Source organism: Antennarius striatus, chromosome 4 (assembly GCF_040054535.1).
Source record: "Antennarius striatus isolate MH-2024 chromosome 4, ASM4005453v1, whole genome shotgun sequence".
Taxonomy (NCBI): domain Eukaryota; kingdom Metazoa; phylum Chordata; class Actinopteri; order Lophiiformes; family Antennariidae; genus Antennarius; species Antennarius striatus.
In genome coordinates this window covers 3,792,112-3,804,617 of record NC_090779.1, presented here as the reverse complement: position 1 = coordinate 3,804,617, position 12,506 = coordinate 3,792,112, and the positions used below count along the sequence as shown (strand labels likewise).

Sequence of the window (12,506 nt, the reverse complement as noted above, 5' to 3'; positions counted from 1 at the left end):
TACATTCAGTCCAGGCCATCATTGAGAATGCTGCTATTTGATGATTCAGCTAAATCTTGTATGAATTTAATAACTGTATTAGGAATGCAGATACTCAATTCAATTATTGTACACCCACTGATTTGATTGACCACTGAACTGACTCAATATTTCACTTACTATTAATGCTGGGTAATTTAACTATGTAAGTCAGACACTGCTGCAGCTGGTTTGATTCATCAGCTCCAAGAGTAACGTTTCAACTGTTGATAGACTCATTTATATTACAGTAGTTCTACTCTAAACTATTATTTTGATGACACACGTTTCTGAATTTTTTGACTCACAAACATACTTTACATCCTCAAGTATTTTACCATCACTCCTAATACTGTATAAAAATAATGTGATTGTGATAGGTGTCACATAAACATCATGCTACACTCACATATTTTAAATCAGGCCTTATACCAAGTGGAGCATTAATTAGTGATTAAGGGATGTGAGGAATCCCAGCGTTGTTCAGGCATGGAGAAATTCTCTGTTTCTGTATACAGCACAGTCAGAATGTGCTTCTGTGTGTGTGTGTGTGTATGTGTGTGTGTGTGTGTGTGTGTGTGTGTGTGTGTGTGTGTGTGTGTGTGTGTGTGTGTGTGTGTGTGTGTGTGTGTGTGTGTGTGTGTGTCTGTGTGTGTGTGTGTGTGTGTTTTCTAGGGCCTGTACATCTATGTGCGTTAAATATACATAGTGGAAAAATAATTTCCCTATGGAGATTATTAAAGTATTCCCCTTATTCTTTTTTTTCCTTTATATTACATAAATCGAATACCCAAATTCTATTAACTTCTTCAGTTAATTCGTACACTTTTGAAACATAGTTAAATTCATATCAGAAATGTTTCAGAACACAGAAGAAAGTAGTCGCACATAAATGCTGTGCACTACGGTGAGATGTATTGCCACAATATCATGCAACATTATCTTCAAACAACCAGGCATGGCATGAGACTACAAAGACTAGTTATTCGTAATGTAACTCAAGTGGAAGCTGATGTGTTTGTATGGGTTCTAATGTATGTTAGCAATAGAGTTTTGTAACGGGTGTTTATTCAGGCCCTCTGCATGTATTTCAGATGTTCAGCATATTAAGCGGAGGGACATCATTTTGAAGAGGGAGCTTGGAGAGGGAGCCTTTGGCAAAGTCTTTCTTGCTGAATGTTATAACCTGAGCCCCAGCAAAGACAAGATGCTGGTAGCTGTAAAGGTAAGACTGAAATTGAATTATAATGTGTATGATCAGTGTTCTCGTTTGCGTGCATTATTGTGTCTTTGACGTACATGTAAATTTTTTGACAGGGACGCAAGTTTTAAATGCACTTCCATTCAACAAAAAATATTCACAATTTTTCCATTTCTCCACTTAAATTTCGAACCCGGAAATCGCAATTATGTTTTGATCTTGTGCAAGTTTCTCGTCACGAGATTCAACTGCGTGATTCTGCCTTATTAAAATCGACCAAACGGCAACACAACGTCTGCTCGTTATACGTACTGTAGTGAGAGCGAGGAGATAGTGAGGCCCTCCAGAGCAAGCATAAGCTGTCGCTTATGCTTGGAGAGTCCTGTTGGGTTTCTCTGTCTGTTAAAGCGCTTTGAAATATCTGCTGATGGGATTAAGCGCTATACAAATACTGTAAATGTAGATTGATTGATTATCACCATGCCTCCGAAAAAGATGCAAACGTTGAAGAAAAAGCAAGTGACAATGAGCGCTGTCTTGCATAAAAACGTTCAAAAATTAATGAAGAAAAAGACAGATGTCAGAAATTAACATTTTAATGTAACTATTATACAATTTTTACTCTTTTTTTCTTGTTAATTAAACAGTAATGATGTTATTAATAAAAAATATTACAACAGTTTGTTTAGTTTTTATATTGTACTATTGGCAAAACTGAGGGTGGCACGGTGGTGCAGCGGTTAGCGCTGCCGCCTCACAACACGGCGGACTCGGGTTCAAGTCCCGCTCTGTTCGGAGTTTGCATGCTCTCCCCGTGTCTGCGTGGGTTCTCTCCGGGTTCTCCGGCTTCCTCCCACCTCCAAAAGCATGCGCTACAGGTTGATTGGCCGTTCCAAATTGCCCGTAGGAATAAGTGTGTGTATGCATGGTTGTATGTCTTTGTGTGTGGCTCCGTGGTGCACTGGCGTCGTGCCCGGAGTGTCCCCCGCCTCACGCCCTATGCCGCCAAGATAGGCTCCAGCTCCCCGTGACCCGCTGCGGCGGATACAGCGGTGGTAATCTAAAGATGACTGACTATTGGCAAAACTCAATCCTTGTATACAGCTTCTACCGTATATTCTGTTACTGCTTTTGGGATGCATAAACGTCTTGTTTGGATGCACACATTTTTCTTGAAGGGATGCACTACTTTCTTGAGGTAAAATGAACTCTATGTACATGTGTATTTGGACATGTATGTATATTTGATTAATGAAGATGTTATGTCACTCACAAATATGAATATAACTATATTGCGCCATTAAGAATTTTTTTCTGAAACTTCATTGATTAGTCAGATTATTCATAAATTGTTTATTCATGCTTGAAACCAAATATATAATCATCAAAACCTGCTGGACCCTAACCAGAAGAAAAGAAGATTTTTAAAAAAATTATTTTTATAAAAACATTTTAATCACATTCAATTTAAAGGTTTGATTACTTTCCTTGCAGAGTTTGTATGTTCCCCCCGTGTCTGTGTGGCTTCTCTCTGGGCTCTCTGCCGTACTCCCACCTCCAAAAACATGCAGCTTAGGTGAATTCAGGCGTTTGATTGTCTTTTGTGGGGCCTTGCAATGAGCTGGTGTCTCATACGGGGTGTATCCCATCTCTTGCCCATAGACAGCAGAGGTAGGCTCTAGCAAACTCATGAGCCACAAGTGGCTGTGGATGAGATTTTTGTGATAAAATTGTCTGGCCGGAACATCTGCTGTCAGATGAATAGCATTTAATTCATTGACCCTGAAAGCATACTTCTAGAATTAATGTCTATTATCAGCAGTTTTATTTATCAGCAGATGTACAGTATGATTTTCCAAAATGGTAAGCCCAGATCCATTTTTCATTCATTCATTCATTCATTCATTCATTCATTCATTCATTCATTCATTCATTTCAACATCTGACCTAGCACAGATTCTTAAAATAAATGTAACGACTGAATCTGCGCTACATCAAGTGTCAGCATTATATGTCTTTCATCAACGAAGTGATCTGATACATTTTACCCATCTTCCCAATGCAAGCGCATTTTAGTCGATGTAAATATGGGTCACAGTTTGGAAACAACAATTTTGGTGAGCACAGAAACTCCAACTGTTGTTGGTGGAGGCAATAATAATATTAATATTAATATTAATATTATTGGGGCGGCAGTGGCTCAGTGGTAAAGCAGGCGGTAGAGCGGGTCGTCCTATGATTTCAAGATCGGCGGTTCGATTCCCGCTCCAGCCCAAAAAATACCCGGAGGTGAGCTGACAGTGGGAGGTTTCAGCTCACCTCTGGAGCACTGCCGAGGCGCCCCTGAGCAAGGTGCCGTCCCCTTTACAAAAATTGCTCATTTAAGGCGCACCAAGATGGAGCTGCCTGCCACTCTACCTCCCTTGCATGCCTACAGGCCCCCTTGTGTATGTGTGTGTGTGCTACAGGGGCCTGTACACACTAATATATACAGTATATGCATGCGATTGAATCATTAGCTAGAGTGTGCATTCTTAATTTCCCTTCGGGGATCAAAAACAGTATATTAAATTAAATCAAATGCTCTGCAGTGCACTGATATCATGCCCAGAGTGTCCCCAGCCTCTCGCCCATAAGTCTGCAGGGATAGACTCCAGCAACCCCCATGACCTGCAAAAGCAGAAGAAGTGATTAAGAAGATGGATGAATGAATTTCTCTTATGTGTTCAGACGTTTATGTAAGTCAAAACAGTAATCCACATGAATAAGGCAACTCCTGGGAAACAGTCTTCCCAGGAGTTGACAGACAATGCAATTTTATAAATATTATTGGGGTCATTATAGTTCAAGCTTTGGTCAGACTGAATGCCTTCTGAGTTGTAGTGACAGGAATGTCGCAGACAGATATTTTGTAAAAACAGCACAAGTCACATATTGATCTGCAGCAAAAGGGAATGGGGACATACAGTAGAGGCTACAGCTCCAGCCTTTTTTATTCTGAAAATTGTATTACCCTCTATTGCCCAGTCATCAATCAATTATTGATTTGAATTATTTTTTCACAAATGAAAATTTGCCCTGAGGGTTTAACAATCTGTACAGAGTAACACTCCCTACCCTTAGACCCTCAAACTGGGTTAAGAAAACTCCATAAAAGCCCTAACAGAAAAAAACAGAGAAACCTCTGGGAGATCTACAGCACAAACAAATTCATAGAGCAACAATCATGACAGTCATCACAATGATCAAAGTCCCTGGGATTGAGTTGGGGTGAGAAGTTCACTAGCATGTTATTCGGTATCCTGGATCAGGGTTCCTAGCCACTTGTTCCTCTAACTTGTGCCCAGGCACACAAGGTCACATGTCCACCAGAGAGACACCAAGATGTCCAATAGACTGGGTTTGAATACCTGTCATTATGACATACTGTAAGAACTTCCACCATCCCACTAGGTTGAATATCTAGAACGTCATACCAGCCATTCAGAACTGCAGATGTCTCTTGGATGGGAAACATCTTCAAAAATTTTCTACAAGTCCATGTGGTGTCATTCAACACAGATCTCCCATGATCTGGATGACTGAGAATTTTCAGAAACTTTATTGCCATGTGTCATTTTTTGGCATGCATACGACCTGCTTTGTCACACTACAACAGCAACCTCTGCTTGCCTTCTTTCACTACATTGGCAGAACCAATGACCTTTTAGACAACAGACATCAAACACAATAACAGTAAACCACTGAGATTTTCTGCTCACATTTTCAAGGCGGTGTCAAATATCTCTGTTTCCAGGTGTCTGTGAAACATGTCATTATTTACCAGCACTAACTCTAATGTCAGTTTAATGTGCAGTATTCAAGTGTCAAACCCCTGCACCTACAAAATAGTTCTTGGGCCTTTGACACAAGAAAGACAGAGAGAAGTGAGAAGCCTCTTTTCCAGGATGGTTAGAATCATTTGCAGAATTTTTACTCCATATGTGGCCTGAAATAGTGCCTGCATAACAGTTGCCAAAATGCTGTGCAGTTGCATTGCATCAGGACATAGCACTGTATGAACTCCATTGAAATTATCTAATGAGATCCTCAGTTGGAACCACCTGAAAAAGCAATGGCTGCAAAGACTCTCTGGGAATGGCTGGTTGGCTTACCCACTGTCTCTCAGGACATGAGGCACACCAACAGCACACTTCTTCTCTGAAAGACCGGACAATACAATTGGATAGTTATCAGGTATGGGGTTTTGTCATACCCTTACCTGCAACCACTGGGATGTCACAAATCACCTGGAAAACAATTTCCCTTTTGTATCCATACATAGTGCACAAAGATGGCTCTGTATGTCCCAGCTTTCCATCGTGTTGCTTTTTAATCCTATAGTAATACTCAAACATAGTGCCTTCTCTCTTCTTCCAGACACTGAAGGACCCCACTCTTGCAGCCAGGAAAGACTTCCAGCGTGAAGCTGAGTTGCTCACCAACCTCCAGCATGAACACATAGTGAAGTTTTTTGGTGTGTGTGTGGATGGAGACCCTCTCATTATGGTGTTTGAGTATATGAAGCATGGAGATCTCAATAAGTTTCTCAGGTGAGTTCCACAATTTGGTGCGAGTGCATCTGCTGCCATGTATTCCAATAAGATGGCCTACAGAAAACAACAGTGACATTTAGTCTGCTGCCAGTGAGTGAACTCAGTGCCTGTTTGACAACGATTCAGAGAAAGTCTCTGGGCTTTAGATGCTGATTTCAGATCAGCGATTGTGGTTCCATTTAAGTGCTACCACCAATTCATCCAGGAGATGCTTCTAAAATAGCTGGCAGCAATTGCCATCCAAACCAACATGCACACACACACACACACACACACACACACACACACACACACACACACACACACACACACTACACACACACACACACACACACACACACACACACACACACACTGTTTTGTAAGTTTGATTTTGTGTTTTCACTGAGCCTTTTGTGTCTGACCTCAGTGGTGTTTTCATTAAAAATTTTCCTTATAATCTATGTAACTTCACTTATTTCTGCTGAGCGTTTTAATGTACATATACACTTAGTCTGTAAATTTCCGTTATAATCTCCACTTTGTTCAAACTCCGCTGCCCACATCATTAGCAATGCCTTCATTGTACATATCACTCATATCCTTCCATATCATTGCTGAGCTGTTAAAAACTAGATAGATAGATAGATAGATAGATAGATAGATAGATAGATAGATAGATAGATAGATAGATAGATAGATAGATAGATAGATAGATAGATAGATAGATAGATAGATAGATAGATAGATACTTTATTAATCCCGGAGGAAATTGCATATATCCACTGCTCAAGCATTACATAACAAATAATACTGGATAAACACCAGGAGAAAAGGAAACACTGACATCACAGGACATACCACAAGACATACATTACACTAACAGACAGACACATGCAGCACTAACAGGACTTATATACTAAACTATAAATAAAATGTAAACAGTATAAAATTTAAAAATATTACAGTATTGAAATATAAACAGTATAAAATAAAATGTAAACAGTATAAAATTGAATTAAAATATAAAACAGTATAAAAAATAAATAAATAAATTTATTTATATATATATATATATATATATATATATATATATATAAAACAGTATAAAATTAAATTAAAATTAAATTAAATCCATTTTCTCTCCTCCTGAGAGAGTCATTGTACCCCCTGATGGCACGGGGCACGAAGGAGGACCTCAGCCTCTCTGTGGAGGCGCTGTGTGACAGCAGTCTGCCGCTGAAGGTGCTTCTCTGCTGGGAGAAGGTGGTGTGTAGGGGGTGCCTGGTGTTGTTCATGATAGCCTTAATTTTAGTCATGGTCCTGCTCTCCAGAAGCATATCCACAGAGTCCAGGCTCAGCCCGACCACTGAGCCCGCTCTGCGGATGAGTCTGTTCAGACGGTCCATATCTCTTTTCCTGGCCCCCCCCACCCCAACACACAATGGCGTATGACAGCACACTGGAGACTACGGACTGATAGAACATGAAAAGGAGCTTAGGACAGATGTTGAAGGAGGCCAGCCTCCTTAGGAAGTACATCCTGCTCTGCCCCTTCTTGTACACACAAAACTAGTACCCACATGGACATTCAACTGCATGGAAATGGCTGCTTTACTCCAAGTCATTTCACAGTGAACCTGTACTGTGTGGCTTTCTAATATAAACACAACCTCAGTTTCACAAATGTTGTGAAACATTAAAACAGGAGCATTTGATATTTGCTTTTGACATTAGGTATAATACAATATATATGTATACTTAATTTAAAGTTTTGAGTCGTAGTGGGTGATAGTATAATGAGAAATCTCTGCACATAAGGGGCAAATACTTAAAAAATTCTATGAAGCATTTACTATATGGACTTTTTAACACTTTGGAAACCATTGTAAATCAACACAATTCATCTTTGCATCTACAAATAGAGGTTAAGAAAGCTCATACGGAAAGTGTCCATTTGTTCGACAGGTCCACATCTCAGATGTTTCTTGGAAATCATGTTCTCCAGGCTAAAGAGGAAAAGGAACCTTAAGAATATTACAGCACAAAGTTCAACCACCTGTGTCTATGAATGGTGTGACGGTTGTGGTAATACCAATGGCATGGATAACTAGGCTGCATAAATGCTACAAGGCACACACAAATATTTTTTTGGAAAAGTATGTGCAGACATCCAGTTGGATTTATTCTTATTTCACCAAGACAATGCCATTTCTCCCCATGTCTGCATGGTATTCATGCAGACATGGGGAGAAATGGCATGCAATATACAGTATATGAAACAATCCATCCGATTTGCCTCCAAGTGAGAATACAAATACAACTGGTTGTTGTTTCTGTGTTGGTTCTGAGATAGAATGACATATCTCTCATCCAATATCAGATGGGAGTGCTACAACCTTTCAGTAACTCTAATAGAACAAGCACCCAGACAATGGATGGTAATCAACCAGTAGAAATCACTTAAGATGGTTAATCAGCTCATAACATAAAGCCATTTATATGTTTTTACCAGTTCTGGTGGTTCTATTGAGCCAATTGTAAACCTAGTGCAGTAGAAGTATGGAGTTGGAGAAAACATGAATCCTGACGTACTTGTACTTTGTACCACACTGTACTACATCCCCACACTCTCGGTTGGGTAAGCAGTTATGATCAACATACACAACTTGGAATTAATGGTCTATGTCGTTCATGATCAGCTGATTAAAAAATACACCAAATTATGTCAACAATGCCTCACGTGTGTGATTGTGTGATTTGAGCTATTTCCCTAAGGTTAGACCTAACTTTTTATTCTCACTCAGAGCTCATGGGCCAGACGCAATGATTCTGGTGGATGGACAGCCTTTGCAGACCAATGGGGAGTTGGGTCTGTCCCAGATGCTTCATATAGCCAGCCAGATTGCAGCTGGAATGATCTACTTGGCATCTCAACACTTTGTTCACCGAGATCTGGCAACCAGGAACTGCCTTGTGGGAAATGGCCTCCTGGTGAAAATCGGGGACTTTGGCATGTCCAGAGACATTTACAGCACAGATTATTATAGGGTAAGAGCAGGCCCTGTTTGTTCAGTTATCATACCACAAACACTACATTCTGTTGAAGACTGTCTATATATTCTTTATTTTAGTTTGAAAGTGACTGATCTCCTGCCATGAAAATATAAACTTGACAATTCAAACAGCTTTGAGTAATAATGATGGATCCAAGTTGCAAATTCAAATGTTTCATGCATTCTGGTGGAGATGTACTCTCTTCAAGTGTCTCTGTAGTTTATGTGTTGGTTTGTTTGTCAGAGGGATTATATAGAAAATGTAGAAATACATAAAACTGAATAATGGAGAGTGAATCGGAATCCATAAATTGTATTTGGATTCTTTTTTTTTTTTTTCAAGATTACAATTCTTTTAAGAAACAGAAGAAAAAAAATGTCATTATACAAAACAACTGAACTTTCTTTGAGCTGTGGAAATGGGTGTATGTGATTCACACTGGCTTAATTTTGTTTATATTGTGAAAAAATATGCACTTAACTGAGTGTTATTCTATTTTGCAATATATTTGCATGTACTGGAAGTGTACATCTTGAGATAAATATAAGACTAAGTATGTGAATTATAATTGAACGTTCAAATGATATAACACCATATAATAAGAGACAAGGTCCAGCTTGAATTGATTAATACATAATACACCCCTTGAAATCTTTACTAACTCCAAACATGCAGTTTGGTTTGTGCAGTTAGACCAACTGGTGATAATGGCCAACAAATATTTTAAAAAAGATATTGCATAAATACGTTTAGTATACTGAGCTGCATTTTCACATGATTTGAACAACCTGCCTTTGTATGCTCTTTATATTAAATGAAAATGTCACTTTAAAATAAATATTTCTGCAATAAATATAATGTTTTATCATTGTTTTTATCTATCCCAATTCATAAACAAGAATCAAAGTAACTTTTGCATTATGCTATTTGGGCTGTGCTTGATTTTGTTTGTCTGTTTGTTTTAACTCACACATACTCACATACATACACATTTGTGGTGTTCTCTTTAAGTTGTCAGTACAGTTCTCAGTCAAAGCTTCATGTGTAGGATTATTTTCTTAAATAGGTTCATGCACATCTTATGTGTTTATTGTTGCTTCTGTGTATTCAGGTAGGAGGACACACCATGCTGCCAATTCGCTGGATGCCCCCAGAGAGCATCATGTACAGGAAGTTCACCACGGAAAGCGATGTGTGGAGTTTTGGTGTAATTCTGTGGGAGATTTTCACATATGGCAAACAGCCGTGGTTCCAGCTTGCCAATAATGAGGTATGCTAACTTAAGAATAATGAAAGTCTGTATTAAGGGTAAACTTAGTAATGTATAATTGTGGTGTTTGTTGTAAATTGCCTAAAAATTCTGACAGCAATTTTTCAAAGTCTTAGTCCTGTCATGAGCCTAACTGCCTGTTCTATACTGTAATTGGGTTATTCTACCGAATTTGTGCAAATATACTGTATATTTGGTTTATTTTAAACAATGTAAAATATTTATATTCACTTTGCAGTTTTTTTTTTTAATTACAAAACATACTTCAAAAAATGCTGTCCCACGCTTTTATGTCACAACCGTAACACAAGCTGTTTTGCCACGTGGGTGGAGCCTGATTTTAGATAGATAGATAGATAGATAGATAGATATACTTTATTAATCCCGGAAGAAATTGCATATATCCACTGCTCAGGCATTACATTACAAATAATACTGGATAAACACCAGAAGAAAAAGAAACACTGACATCACAGGACATACCACAAGACATACATTACACTAACAGACAGACACATGCAGCACTAACAGGACTTATATACTAAACTATAACTAAAATGTAAACAGTATAAAATTTAAAAAGATTACAGTATTAAAATATAAACAGTATAAAATAAAATGTAAACAGTATAAAATTGAATTAAAATATAAAACAGTATAAAAAAATAAAAAAATAAATTTATATATATATATATATATATATATATATATATATATATATATATATATATATATATATATATATACACAGTATAAAATTAAATTAAATCCATTTTCAACCCCGTGCTGACCTCGCCACCTCCCCCCCGCTCCTCCTGAGAGAGTCATTGTACCCCCTGATGGCACGGGGCATGAAGGAGGACCTCAGCCTCTCTGTGGAGGCGCTGTGTGACAGCAGTCTGCCGCTGAAGGTGCTTCTCTGCTGAGAGAAGGTGGTGTGTAGGGGGTGCCTGGTGTTGTTCATGATAGCCTTAATTTTAGACATGGTCCTGCTCCCCAGAACTGTCTCCACAGAGTCCAGGCTCAGCCCAACCACTGAGCCCGCTCTGCGGCTGAGTCTGTTCAGACGGTCCATATCTCTTTTCCTGGCCCCCCACCCCAACACACAATGGCGTATGACAGCACACTGGAGACTACGGACTGATAGAACATGAGAAGGAGCTTAGGACAGATGTTGAAGGAGGCCAGCCTCCTCAGGAAGTACATCCTGCTCTGCCCCTTCTTGTATACAAAGTCCGAGTTGAGTGACCAGTCCAGTCTGCTGTCTAGCTGCAGTCCCAGGTACTTATAGTTTCCTACCACCTCCACCTCACTGCCTTTGATGATCACTGGCTGTGGAGAGAGAGGTGCCCGTCGGAAATCCAGAACCATCTCCTTTGTCTTGGAGACGTTGAGCTGGAGCTGGTTCTGTTGGCACCACTCCACGAAGTCAGCCACCAATGCCCTGTACCCCCCCTCATCACCCTCCCGGATACATGCCACTATTGCGGTGTCATCGGAGTACTTCTGTATGTGGCATGTATCAGAGTTGTGCTTGAAGTCTGATGTGTAGAGGGTGAAGAGAATGGGGGATAGAACGGTCCCCTGTGGCGCCCCCGTGCTGCTAGTCACCATAGAAGACAAACAGTCCCCCATACGGACGTACTGGGGTCTGTCCGTTAGGTAGTCCGTAATCCAGCTCACGAGGTAGGGGTCCACAGCCATGGAGGTCAGTTTATCCTGCAGGAGCCGGGGCTGGATGGTGTTGAAGGCACTCGAAAAGTCGAAGAAGAGCACTCTGACGGCATAGCCCCCGGCGTCCAGGTAGGAGAGTATGCGGTGGAGGAGGTACAAGACAGCGTCGTCAACCCCAACCTTGGCCTGATAGGCGAACTGGAGAGGGTCCATAGCACCCTGCACCTGTGGACGCATGAGCTCCAGGACCAGTCGCTCTAGGGTCTTCATTACGTGGGAGGTAAGAGCGACCGGTCGGTGGTCGTTGAGCTCAGTAGGGCATCCTTTCTTGGGTACAGGGACAATGCAGGAGGTCTTCCACAGTGATGGGACCCTCCCCAGCCGCAGACTGAGGTTGAACAATTGTTGCAGGGGGTCCCCTAGTTCCGAAGCACAGGCTCGGAGGAGTCTTGGGGAGACCTTATCTGGTCCAGCCGCCTTGTAGGGACGGAGCCTCCTCAGCGTTGTCGTCACCAGGTCTGCAGGGATAATGGTCTCCGTCGTGGTGGGAGCAGGAGGTTGTGGCGAGGTTGGAAGTCCAGTGGTTGAGGTGGGGCCGTTGAGCTTCGCAGTTCTTGGAGTGGGCTCGGGAGAAGTGGCAGGGGTGGAAGGAGAGGAAGCACAGGAGGAGGGAGCATAAGTGGAGCGGTTTGCAGGACAGGAAGAGGCCCGG

General features: G+C 40.7%; 1 protein-coding gene across 1 annotated transcript in view; it reads left to right on the top strand.

The window, feature by feature from the left end:
* The window catches only part of ntrk3a (neurotrophic tyrosine kinase, receptor, type 3a), a 193,639-nt gene that overhangs the window by 167,835 nt on the left and 13,298 nt on the right, over nt 1–12,506 (top strand). The window contains exons 14-17 of the mRNA XM_068312056.1: nt 1,113–1,243; nt 5,639–5,811; nt 8,601–8,844; nt 9,962–10,120. Coding sequence (XP_068168157.1) covers nt 1,113–1,243; nt 5,639–5,811; nt 8,601–8,844; nt 9,962–10,120 — 707 coding nt within the window. The remainder of the gene's footprint in view (nt 1–1,112; nt 1,244–5,638; nt 5,812–8,600; nt 8,845–9,961; nt 10,121–12,506) is intronic.